Source organism: Cladophialophora psammophila, assembly GCF_000585535.1.
Source record: "Cladophialophora psammophila CBS 110553 chromosome Unknown aczJe-supercont1.48, whole genome shotgun sequence".
Taxonomy (NCBI): Eukaryota; Fungi; Ascomycota; class Eurotiomycetes; order Chaetothyriales; family Herpotrichiellaceae; genus Cladophialophora; species Cladophialophora psammophila.
The window spans coordinates 1-12,007 of NW_006912969.1; the positions used below are offsets into that span (position 1 = coordinate 1).

A 12,007-nucleotide genomic window follows, 5' to 3' on the forward strand; every position below is an offset into this window, starting at 1 on the left:
GTGTTCTTCCCAACCAGTTCATACTATTCAGATTGTTACTAGGAACCCTAACCCAGTTAGGCCCCAGTAGGATCTCTAACAAACGTAAGGTATGAATAGTTACTTGTCACTAAGAACTGTATAGTCCAATAGATAACATAAGTTGGCTACGAAGAGAGTGTAACTATCCCGGGGAGGGGGCGTCGCTATATACTTATATGGGCCTTCCGAATGAGGTAATGTAGAATGGTATGTTGGTATGTTGGTATGCTCCAGTCCAATATATCAACAGGCCAGCTCTTTCCTATCCTGGACGTCACGTGATCCCTTTCAGCCTTGCTCCCTAAGGCTGCCTTATTCGGTTGAGCTTTCTTCCTTGTCCATTCCACGTTCTGTCCGCGGGCCTTTAAGGCTGTGTCTAACATTCTACCACGGGCTAAATATCTATAAACACAGGAAAGAACTCGCTGAAAGGACAGATAGATATACATCTCTGAGAATAGACTAATGCTGTCCATTTGCGTTATAAACATGACAGTTCTCAATCCGACAGCTAAATAGAGCCGATCAGCAAAGACAACGGTCTTAACTACAAAATATTTCGTCCAAAACCATGCCGCTCTTGTCAAAGATGTGCAATGACGTATGAAAGAAGAAGATAACACCGGCGGCCCACACGTGTTGGACTAGCCCGATTAGGCTATTTCCTGGATCTCTTGGCACTGCGGGACAGGCTTGTATTTAAGGCTCTTCCATCCCTGATAGAGCCCCTCTTCCTACTCAATCGATCAACTATTGACCTCTTGATTGATCCAACAATACGGCTCACGGCGCGAACAACCCTGGTGACCTGGGGCTGAGGGGCGGGTTCCTGGATGTTCTTTATGTTGTGGTTGTTGCTTGAATACCCTTCTTGACGCGTTCCCTACGAGATTACGAAACAGACGAAGCTGCAACAAAAGTAACTATATCATATTGTGAAATATGTGCAGGAATTTCAGACGCCGTCTTTCCGAAAAGCCATCACATACTCTTCTTAACAGAAGAAACAGGGGCGAATGAGCGAGACATTGTCTGCGACAAGCCCAATCAGAAGGATGAACAACGTCCCCAAACAATCAATGAAAGGGCTTTTGCGTTGAAGCAAGCGAGTAGTTTCTATTTCCCATGAAGTAACCCGCTTACTTCAAGGAGCTATTGAGTCTGGCATCTCTCCAAAACCCCAAATCCACCACTCTCGCGGTAGATTTTCTAGGTACACTGGTCTCGCTACCTACAAGTCATGTTCGGCTGATTCGGCTGAGCAAGCTTTTAACTAATACTGTAACAGAGCACTTCAGGGTTCGGCGTGCACGTGCAACAACGCACAGAGGCCTGTCCAGCAGGTCGGGAATCGAGAACGCGTTTCTGGTTGACGCTGACAAGACAACACCACCACCAACACCACCCAGAGAGGCAGCGGCTAGGGCAACGAACGTCTAGCACAGCGGCAGCATCGAGAAACGGGGCAGGACTGACAAAAACACTCAGGAATTAGGTAGACGGCACCAAAAGGCCATGGAATTCATGATGCTCTCCTCAAACTGTAAAGAATGGCACTCTGCCAGCACTGTAAACTGTTCCGCACTCCCCCTGCCAGCCAATTTTTGGTTTGACATGTGACTAGACAACTCTCCCCCTGCTACCGCTCTACCAGCCCAGCACAGCCCATCACAGCGCCGCGCAGCACAGCCACTTTGCCTTGTTACAATACTGCTGATCATATCTCGGCCATAAGGGCATTTCGACTGAAAGTGACTACGTACCTTCAGGGTCGAAGAAAGTTGCACTGGCTCATGCTGCTGTGTAGCCTCCGTCGACCCGTGTCAAAGTTAGAGCAAGTCTATCCTTAATAGGCTGAGCTTACCACAAGACTCGTCCCAGTCACGTAAGATGCCAATCGACTGCTCAAGAAGGCAACGCAGTTGGCTACTTCTTCCGTTGTGCCTTTACGACCAAGTGCAGTACCGTCTATGATTGGTTGCAAATTCCTCTCACGAATCTCCTCAGGGATTGCACGGCCAAGGTCGGTGTCGATTATACCTGGAGCCACGCAATTGACTCTGATTCCATGTTTTGCATAGTCCAGTGCTTCTACTTTTGTCATGCCTAGAACCGCGTGTTTCGACGAAACATACTATATAGAATTTGATAGTCAGCCAAAAACCTTGTTACCTGCCCTGTATCCGGCAACAGTCAAGACAACTTACTGCAGATAGCATAGGTTGGCCAACATGAGATACCACCGAACCAATGTTGACAATAGATCCTCGCCTAATACTTGTCAGCGGCCACTCGGCGAGAGGTGGTGGGATGATTTCTGCTCACTCCCCGTTACAGGGTTCTTGCTTGAGTAGCTGTCGGATGACTGCCCGTTGCAACAACCAGGTCGCCCGAACATTGAGGCTGTGGACTAGGTCAAACATCGACACATCCGCCTCATGAGCGTAAAAGAAGCCTCCCGGATTGCCGGCACAATTGACAAGGTAATCCACCCGACCAAACGTCGTGACGGTCTCTGAGACAATTTGGTCACTGACCCGCTCTTGCAAGAGGTCTTGGGCCAAGAGTTCGACTCTTACCGATGGAGTCAGCTCTTGAATCAGCCTCTTGGTGTCCAACAGTCCATTGTTGTCGCGATCAACAAGTACAAGGCCAGTGCTTCCGTATTTGGCAAACGCACGAGAGACAGCACGTCCTATGCCATTCCCAGCACCTGTCACGATCGCTATGCTTGATTGAATGTCAATGACCTTGGTGCGCCTGTCGCTAGCTATGAGATCTCACCCCGATAAATCCATTGCTGAAGATATTGTGATCCGCTACGATCCATTCACCACCGCCTGTTCAGGAAGATTGAAAGAGAATCAATAAGAGTTGGGGCTTGGATGTGGATAACTAAAGTGATGCACACGAGCTAACAGGTTAACAATCGGGTTTTCGTAACTTGTGATATGCCAGTGAAAGAGACACTACCATATGGTTTCCACTTCGGGAGTCACCCCACATACTCTATCCCACAAGATCGGTGGGGAGCCGAGGAGTGATCTCCTCGTACCTGGAACTAAACCACATGTGCCAATGTTGCTCGAGGGTATGATCCGCGTCCATTTCTAGGCTAGGTCTTTCCAATGCCAAAGTAGTGCACCATGTCTTCCACATCCTGCCACAAGGCTTCAGGCTGCTCAAGGGCGGCAAAATGTCCTCCCTGTCGGAAAAATTATTGGTACATATCAATCAGTGACTGAATGATATGCATACCTTGTCATGAGCCCGGAACCATGTGATGACTTTGACGTGATCGCGCCAGGGCTTCGGTGGGTTGCTGATCTCTCCCTTGAACCAAGAGTATCCTATTGGCGCTTTTTCGTTTCCAGAAACCGACCACATATTTAGGCCCTGTGATACCACCAAGCGATATATCCAGAGGGACGTAGGATAACATCTAGAAAACCAGTAATAGGAGACGTTTGTTAGGATCTCCTCCAATGTCGGTGTCGTCTCCGGATCTGACCACTGAAGGAACTTTTCACCTATCCTGGGCCGTGACGACGCCGTGTTAGCTCTTATCACACGCGAAAGGAAGGGAGTCTGTAGCTTTACCATGCCAGTAAGCCCACAGGTGTGCTTCCGAGAGCAAATCCTACTGTGGCCGGTCTGGTGCCCTGGATGGCTACATAAGCGCCTCCAGAGGCCTGGAATTGGGCGCCACGCTGGAGTGAAGCTATTTCATCCGGCGTGTATTTCTTTTCTTCAATGTCTGCCTGGATATCTGTGCCGGGAGGCGGAACCAGGAGAAGCATGTTAACATGAACAAGGCGAACGGCGGGATCAATTTCTGCAAGTCTTGGTGCTAGGAAGCTACCAACGTCGCCCCCTTGAGGGACGTAGCCACCATTTTTTGGGGTAAATCCGAGGTCATGCATCATGCGCGATGTGATTCGAGCATGGTCAGAGGCAGTAAAGTCATACTCTTTTGCTGGAGGTGACGAAAATCCAAATCCAATCAGGTCCGGAACAATGATATGATAAGGCAGTTCTTTTGGTGTATGCCACTTTTTCCTGACTAGTTTAAGAAGCGGTAGAAATTCCAATGCCGATCCAGGCCAGCCATGGAAGAACGCGATGGCCACTGCATTCGGTCGACGGGAGAAAAGCGCATTGAAACGAATGGTATAAACGGTTGCATTCGTATCTTCGACATCAATCGTGTATTGTGGGAAGGAATTGAACTCATCTTCCCACCTTTTCCTGTTTTTGATCGAATCAGCTTCATAGTAAGGGAATCAAGAAAGTGCAGCCTACCAGTCATAGCTCTTTTGCCAGTAATCTACTGCATTGGTCAACCATTGCCTTGTCACGCCAAATCGACCATCTGCCTGCGAGTTTTCCCAGTTCGGGGCTGCAATTGAGTAGTCTTCAAGAAGTAAGCGCAGCTTTGCAATCTCCTCCTGTGGCACAGCGATTCGATAGGGTTTCAGGTTCGCTTTCGCATCTACGGCGTAGGGAGGTGTCCCAAAATTAGATGCTTCACCCATGGTCGTGTCGGACGATGCCTCGAGTTATTGATGTATTAACCTGGACAAGTCAGCGCGATACCGAACACCACCGGGAGCTCGAGAGTGGTGATTCTGTGGGCTTATAGCAAGTGAAGTGGTTTGCTTTGCCGTCTCGGCATCCGTGAAAGACTATACAATACGAGGAAAGGCAAACCCCCCACAGGCAGTTGAGCTGGCCCACAACATGCTGTCGAATTAGTTTCAGCATCTAGAATGGTCTCCTCAGTCTGATTTGTTTCACACCCCGGACGATACAGGCTCTATTTGCATGAAAATTTGAAGAGATACTCCTGCTTCAGTCAAACTTGTCACTTGGCACTATATCGGCGAATGTACTGGGAGAACTGTGGATACGGGAAGCGTGCCTCCCACCGTCACCCTACGTGCTGATGACAACAACGACATCGAAATCCATTAAACTCGACGTATATCTACAGGGCAAGTAAAGTCTCTGCATCACTATCCCTGCGTTTGAGGTGTCTACTGGCGCTCCATGGTCGCTACTGCCGTGCCACCGTCGTTCGGGAGACCGCCCAGGAAGTCGACTTTCAGGTCGTAGAGACCGTGCAGGGCTTCTTCACCGGCTGCTACAACATGTCCAATGTCCTGTTCGCAGTCCCAATATCTGCCTCGCAATACCTTCCCCCGACCTGTGGACAGATACGCACAAGTCTGGCCACACACTTCTGGCCTCACCCTAAATGCCTTTTGGAACGTAGCCCACTTCGCTGTGATTTCAGGATATTTTCGTTTGACTTTATCCTCAATTGGTAGGACCATGTCGGTTTTTACGGCACCCGGATGTAGCGCGTAAAGGTGAATTTTATCACCAAAGCCATCAACCTCTAATTCCGCTTGCCAACATGCAGTAGCACGAATGAGGCCACACTTGGCGATTGAATACGCTCCGGCAAATGGCAGGGTGACCGTGCCGGCACGAGACGCAATGTTGATGATACAACCTTCACCTCGCCCTCTCATGGAGGGTAAGACTTGTCACAGGCAAATCATAGCCTAGATGACTCCAGTTAATATACGGTCAAGAGAGGGGCACCGATTCCGGCATAGCTCACAGCTTTTAAATTCAGGTCGATGGCAGCCCAGAAGTCATCGAACGTCTCCATGATCATGGGCAGGCGATTATTCTTTCCTGCGTTGTTCACAAGAATCCTGCCACGAGTCAGAATTTCTGCTGGTCTGGAAGACACAAATTCATACTACACTGGGCCAAGGTCGGTCACTATTTGGCGAAACACCTTCTCAACTAAGTCGAACTTTGTCACATCACAGGCGTAAGGAATAGCCTTGACACCATGGCGCTCGCAGTCGGCCTTCGCTTGGCTCTGACGCTCGACATCGAGATCCAACAATGCAACATGTGCTCCAGTCTTGGCTAGAGCTTCCGCAATCGCCTTTCCAATGCCTGCTCCGAAGGGCGCGTAAGTCGACGATAGGTGTAGGAGTTTCAGCGAACTACGCCAAAAGAACATGATAGTCAGATAGCCTGGGACACATACCGCGAGCTGCACCAGTGACCACTGCCACCTTTCCCTGGTTGGCCTTCCCCAGCGTTTCCGGCGAGATGGCTGGGTAGACCTCAGTATTGAGACTTGGACGAGACATGTTGAGCGTAGCTATTCTCATCGACAGTGATTTGCTGTAGAGGGATTTGGCGTTTTAGCAGTCATAAAGGCGACTGATCTTGCGCAAGGACCTTCAGTCAACAACCGTGCAGAACCCCCGCCATTTGTTGGGCGAGTCGTTGGAAGTAACCCCACACTTCCATACAAGTTGGCTATCCTGAGCCTTGTGGAGGCCCTCGGGAGCACTCCACGCTTGAATTTACATAACCAACAAGCCGGCATTGGCGTTTAGCTTGTCCTTAGTCGACAAAATTGCTCAGAGCCCTTCCTCCCCTCGGAGGAAACCCTCAGTCCAGGTGTGAAAGGGTCATGGAACCGCCATGCCGTGGAAGGTTTCAGATCGTCACTATGGTGGCGCTTTGTGCATTGCACAAATTTGCAACTAGCTTCTATAGGCAAAGCATGTTGCGTCAGCACCAGCTTTGCTATTCGCTTGTGGGGTACGCAACACCGTGAATTGTAGGAGTCCCATATCTCTCCCACTGGCCGGACGGCATCGCCTCCTAATGCGTTGAAGCTGAAGAAAGCCGTCAAAAAAACCTTTGGAACGGAACTAATTGAGAGATCGTATATCGTCTGTGCACTGGAGACAAAAAATGTCTCTGCTACAACAGTTGATTGCATCCATTCAACAAAATGTGCAGAAATACGAGGCTGCCATAGCAGCAAGTGGACTGCCTCAACCTCATCTGTGGGAGGCGGAGCCTTATGCTTTAGATGATCCGGAGAAAGCAGCCAACGCGGAGGCATATCAATACATGAACAAAATTCTTGCGGACACGCGCGCTATTGAGGCAATCGTGACTCCTTCGCGCTACAAGGTGATTGACACTGCATATGGGGCAATTCGGGGCGCGGCGGTAGATACTGCTGCAACCTTAGGAGTCTCGGATGCCATAGAGAAACATGGAGGCTCAGCGACACTCGATCAACTATCTCAGACGCTCAATGTCAATAAGAACAAGCTCGGTATGCCTCGGGCTGGCGGGCGAGAAGTGAACCGGAAGACTAATTCTTAACAGGAAGATTGATCAGACTTCTTGCGGCGGACTTCATCTACACAGAGACATCTCATAACACTTTCGAGAATACGAGACACAGCGTAGCTCTTCTCAAGAAAACCGGAGCAGAATTCTTCCTGTCTCTGTCGTACGTAACTTCGTGACGTGCAAATCTTGTTCTCATGCTAACTGGAATGCGACAAGGGCCGAGGAAAACGCCATTGCTGCCACAGGATTATACAAGGACCTGACCGCCCCTGACACTCGGGATTCATTCGACGCGGCAAAAAGCGCCTTTAGCCGAGTATACCTCCACAAAGATCAGAGCTTCCTGGAATATATGATGTCTCCCGATGGTGCGGCTATAGCGGCCAAGGTTGGAGCTGGTGTTGTTCCGTGGCTGAATGTAAGCTTCTGGTTGAGTTACTTGCCCTTCCAGGCTGGCTAACAAAACACAGAGGGTCACGCGAGGAGGATTGTTACACGATTATCCATGGAAAGACCTGTCAGGTATCACTGTGGTAGATGTCGGCGCTGCACCTGGAGATAGTGGATACGACGTTTTGCGCTTGAACCACAACATCAAGTGGATTTTCCAGGATCTCGCGGCTGGGATTGGCATGCTAAAAGCGGTGAGTTTCAGGCAACAAGCGGTGCCAGCACCGTTTTACTGATCTTAGTGTTAGACCATTCCCGAAGATATGCAAGGAAGAGTCCAGAGTGGGCAGATAAGCTTTGTCATCCAGGATTGGTATGAAGCGAACCAAAGTCAGGGAGAGCTGTGGTACCTCAGAGGTGTGCTGTAAGTTTGACCAACTACTGGTTTCAAACTTTGTGTTCTGATTTTTGATATACAGCCGCGAGTTGGACGATGATAAAGCTTTGATCGTTCTGAAGAGGTGCGCTGAAGGCTTGAGAAAGACTCCGGGTGCGAAGCTTGTCATCAACGAAATCCTCTGCACATGCCCCTACTACAAGCCCTCCGCCCAGGGAAGCCCTGCTGTTCCTTCAGTATCCATTCCATCTCCTCAAACCCCTCTGTCGGATTCTGGAAATTTGATGTCAACTAGCGCTGTTCTCTTTTTCGGTGGCAAGGAGAGATCGTTCGAGGAGATGGAAGGTCTCCTCAATCAAGCTGGATTGCAGATCCAGAAGCTTTACGTTTTGAGGACATTCACCTCTATGCTTGAATGTGTCTTGAAGAGCTGAAGAGGGTCAATATCATTATCGGTCTCCTATGCCAGAAGGCATAGCTGATGAAAAATCCATCTTGCACATCATGAATACTTTGGACTCTGGTTCATTTGCCCCTGCATAGTACCATAACTACGATCGCAGTTCCATAATAGTAGGGGCGTAAATTGCCGTAGCAAACTTTCAAATAGTCTGAACTAGGTCCAGTTACGCTCTGCATATCTTCGCGGTTGTGCACAAGCATGACTTCCCAGCTAGTACAAATCTTCTATCAGAGCCCTTACAGCTAGTACAAACTCATTTCTTCTTGCTAGTTTTTCCTCTCCAGGCATCCAAGCACCAGTCGCTCGTTCACAAATAACGTCAATTTGGTCCTTATTGACCTTCCACTCAGTTAGCGTAGTTGCGAGACCTAAATCAGAGATCAATAGGCCGATTCTCGTGCCAACTTCTTCACCATCTTTCCTATGATCCCCCGATGGAAAGCCACCGATAAATGGTAGGATACCTGCTATGCGTCTCGCACCTTCACTATTCATTGAAGACTTCAATTTGACGACTCGAGCCAGCGTCATACAACTTGTGACTCCATGTGGGATCCCGTACGGACTTCCCAAAGAATAGCCGATTGTATGGCTCAAGCCGACGGAACCCTTGAAATTCTGTCCTAAAGATCCTAGGCTTGCGTATGCACATAGAAAGAGGCGTGTGATAGTATCTTCATCTTTAGGGTTCTCTTTATACTTCGGTAATAATAGGAAAAAATTTGCTACCGCGTTTAGAGCCATGACTTGGCACGGTATCCAGGTCGCCGAAGGGTGGTACTGGACTTCCACAGCGTGATCCAAAGCTCGAATTGCAGTGGTCAAGAGAAGGTGAGGGGGGGTGTGCAGCGCAAACGTGGCATCATATAAGATATAAGCCGGATAGACGTCCGGGTGGCGGATGCCCTTTTTGAGGCCATCACTCATCGTCGTCCCTCCAATGTCGGTGCATTCTGCCGCGCTCAGGGTTGTTGGTACTGCTATATGCGAGAGCCATCTGCCACTGTCTGTGCCGATGTGGTATATGATAGACTTTGCTGCGTCAATCGGGCTTCCGCCTCCGACGCTGATGAGAGTGTCAATCGTTGGGTCCTTTTGCACCCTGGCCAGGGCTTCTTGCAACGGACCATGAGGCGAGTGCTGCTGAATGCCACTGAACGTACCAGCGTGGCGTGGAGGCGTTAAAATGTCTTCTACTTTCCTGATGAGCGGTGTCTTGGTGGCCAACGAATTTCCCGTGACGATGAACGCCCGAGAAGAAGGGCCCGAGAGGCATGAGACCAGCTTTTGTTCCACCACATTGGATCCATACAGCATTTGTTTGAGCTTTTGAGGGGCATAGCAGCCCGCTAAGTGTCCGTCGCTGACATCCATCGGTAAGAGAGACTGTCAAGTTGACCCTCGTTGAATACACCTTCTTTCTCCAAGGCGAGATTTTCTCTGTATAGCATGCTTGGCCGGCATGCTCCCCAGCGTTCGCCCAGAGACGACAACATCCGAGGGCATGTGGAGAAGAACGAACCCCACTGATGTCGGCTTAGTCTCTAACATGTGATGCTCTCCGCACATGTCTCATGACGGTCTAGAATTGCAATTCAGCTTTAGCGCAACCAAAAATCTTGTCTTGGGAGCAGGACACAGACCTCCTTTTTGAATTTGTCCATTTATGTGGGGAACAAAGGCCATGCTTATCTGGTGACAAGTTTCTACTATCGACCTGCAGCATGTCGCTGGTCCTCGGGGCAAGACAGCCTTTTTCCACGAGAACTCTCACATCACCGTCAACCTGCACCCAACAATGACCGACAGAGCTCCATGGGTGATTGTAATTGGGGCGGGCCCAGCAGGTTTGTTGCTTGGGCTTATGCTGGGCCAGAAGGGAGTCCCTGTGCATATCGTCGAAAAGGGAGATCGAATCGACGACCGACCACGCGCAACGCACTATTCGGCCCCGGCTCTGCGTGAGCTTCACCGAGCAGGAGTGCTTGAAGAGGCTAGAAGACGGGGTTTCATCATCGAGAGCATCAGTTGGCGAAAGCTGGACCTGACGTACCTGGGCGGTTTCTCACAGAAGGTGTTCCCCAAGGACGACAAGGAACTGATGGTATGCCTACCCTTAGATAGGCTCGGCCAGCTTCTCGTGGAGCACCTCAACTACTTGTCCAACGTCGATATCAAGTATCGCCACGAGGTCGTCGATATTGGTCAAGATGACTGTTCTGCATGGGTCGAGGTTCAAACTCCGACGGGAAAGCAGAAGTTGAGGGCAAAGTACGTGGTCGGATGCGATGGAGCCAGCAGCAAACTCCGACGCTGCTTGTTTGGCGACAATTTCCCCGGCTTTACCTGGGAGGAGCAGATTGTTGCTACAAATGTGAGTTGACCTTTCGTCTGCTGCTCCAAAAGAAACTAAAGAAAGTCTTTGTACAGACATATTTCGATTTTGATAAATATGGATTGGACGATGCTAACTTTATCCTGCACCCGCAACACTGGTATATGGCGGCTCGTATATCCAAATATGGCTTATGGCGGATTACCTACGGCGAGGAAAAAGGTTTCAGCAACGAAGAACTCATTGCACGGCAAACCATGAAGTTTGAGAAATTCTTGCCCGGCAATCCCAAGCCGGAAGAAGGCAAGTACAAAGTGGAGAGCATTAGCCCATATCGTGTTCATCAGCGCCTAGCTGAACATATGAGGGTTGGTCGTGTTCTTTTGGCTGCTGATGCCGCCCATCGTAAGTTTAACAAAGCCTCTTTGAAGAGTGCTCGTCAAGATGCGCTCTGCCATTGAATGTCGCTGACTACGACCTGCAGTTTGCAACCCTTTCGGCGGCATGGGACTCACTGGAGGCATCGCCGACATTGGGAGCTTGTACGACTGTTTGATTGGAATCTATGAGCAGCGAGCCGATGAAAGCATTCTCGACAGATATGACGAGGTCCGCCGTGCAATGTACAACAACGTCATCAATCCAATCTCGAGCGCGAACATGCGGCGCCTCTTCTCCTTGGATCCGGACACGGCTACGGACAATGACGAATTTTTGATGGCGTGCAAGAGAGCACAGGCAGACGAGAACTTTTCTCGGGAATTTCAGCGTGGAGTCAACGCAATTGTGCATGATTTCACACAGTATTATAAATCGGGTTGAAACACCATTCAAGAGACGGAAGTGAAAGCACAGCTCTATCCAGATGGAGCTAGTTGTAGGTGAGATAATGGATTGAGCGTGTGATTCAAGTTCACATGTGGCTATTGAAATACAAAAACTGAATACATCCTAACCCACATCTCAGCTTCGTTCCACCCACCCATGTATGAACGACACAGTACTTGGTAGACTATGTGCTTGAGGACAGTAATCCTCCCCACATCCAGTACAGAAACTCTCCCCGCAATCATTCCCTCTTTGATAAGACGTGCCCGGGCAGGGACTGAAATAGGTTTGAAGAGGCGAAAGGACTTCCTGCCAACGGCGACACTGACCTAAAAACTCTTACTGGTTGCGCATCTATAAAATTCGCACTCTATCAACCAAGTTT

The 12,007-nt window shown here is 49.6% G+C and overlaps 7 protein-coding genes across 7 annotated transcripts; 2 read left to right on the plus strand and 5 right to left on the minus strand.

Annotated features, from left to right (window-relative positions):
• Positions 1 to 1,867: 1,867 nt before the first annotated feature.
• On the minus strand, positions 1,868 to 2,819 carry A1O5_13361 (uncharacterized protein; the record flags this gene model as incomplete). The annotated part of the gene is made up of 4 exons (XM_007753927.1): positions 1,868 to 2,155; positions 2,229 to 2,292; positions 2,347 to 2,781; positions 2,806 to 2,819. 4 exons carry the CDS (start codon positions 2,817 to 2,819, stop codon positions 1,868 to 1,870), a joined length of 801 nt encoding a protein of 266 aa, XP_007752117.1.
• Positions 2,820 to 3,136: 317 nt separating this feature from the next.
• A1O5_13362 (uncharacterized protein) lies at positions 3,137 to 4,556 on the minus strand (the record flags this gene model as incomplete). The annotated part of the gene is made up of 4 exons (XM_007753928.1): positions 3,137 to 3,226; positions 3,280 to 3,556; positions 3,622 to 4,269; positions 4,324 to 4,556. 4 exons carry the CDS (start codon positions 4,554 to 4,556, stop codon positions 3,137 to 3,139), a joined length of 1,248 nt encoding a protein of 415 aa, XP_007752118.1.
• A 501-nt stretch (positions 4,557 to 5,057) lies between these two features.
• Positions 5,058 to 5,558, minus strand: A1O5_13363 (uncharacterized protein; the record flags this gene model as incomplete). The annotated part of the gene is made up of 1 exon (XM_007753929.1): positions 5,058 to 5,558. The coding sequence occupies one exon, from the start codon at positions 5,556 to 5,558 to the stop codon at positions 5,058 to 5,060; it is 501 nt and encodes a 166-aa protein (XP_007752119.1).
• Positions 5,559 to 5,605: 47 nt separating this feature from the next.
• A1O5_13364 (uncharacterized protein) lies at positions 5,606 to 6,200 on the minus strand (the record flags this gene model as incomplete). Its single annotated transcript, XM_007753930.1, has 3 exons — positions 5,606 to 5,747; positions 5,799 to 6,000; positions 6,095 to 6,200. 3 exons carry the CDS (start codon positions 6,198 to 6,200, stop codon positions 5,606 to 5,608), a joined length of 450 nt encoding a protein of 149 aa, XP_007752120.1.
• A 616-nt stretch (positions 6,201 to 6,816) lies between these two features.
• A1O5_13365 (uncharacterized protein) lies at positions 6,817 to 8,430 on the plus strand (the record flags this gene model as incomplete). The annotated part of the gene is made up of 6 exons (XM_007753931.1): positions 6,817 to 7,189; positions 7,243 to 7,369; positions 7,426 to 7,627; positions 7,680 to 7,853; positions 7,908 to 8,023; positions 8,079 to 8,430. The coding sequence occupies 6 exons, from the start codon at positions 6,817 to 6,819 to the stop codon at positions 8,428 to 8,430; spliced, it is 1,344 nt and encodes a 447-aa protein (XP_007752121.1).
• A 239-nt stretch (positions 8,431 to 8,669) lies between these two features.
• On the minus strand, positions 8,670 to 9,833 carry A1O5_13366 (uncharacterized protein; the record flags this gene model as incomplete). The annotated part of the gene is made up of 1 exon (XM_007753932.1): positions 8,670 to 9,833. One exon carries the CDS (start codon positions 9,831 to 9,833, stop codon positions 8,670 to 8,672), a length of 1,164 nt encoding a protein of 387 aa, XP_007752122.1.
• Positions 9,834 to 10,257: 424 nt separating this feature from the next.
• A1O5_13367 (uncharacterized protein) lies at positions 10,258 to 11,616 on the plus strand (the record flags this gene model as incomplete). The annotated part of the gene is made up of 3 exons (XM_007753933.1): positions 10,258 to 10,833; positions 10,890 to 11,199; positions 11,279 to 11,616. 3 exons carry the CDS (start codon positions 10,258 to 10,260, stop codon positions 11,614 to 11,616), a joined length of 1,224 nt encoding a protein of 407 aa, XP_007752123.1.
• Positions 11,617 to 12,007: the final 391 nt, after the last annotated feature.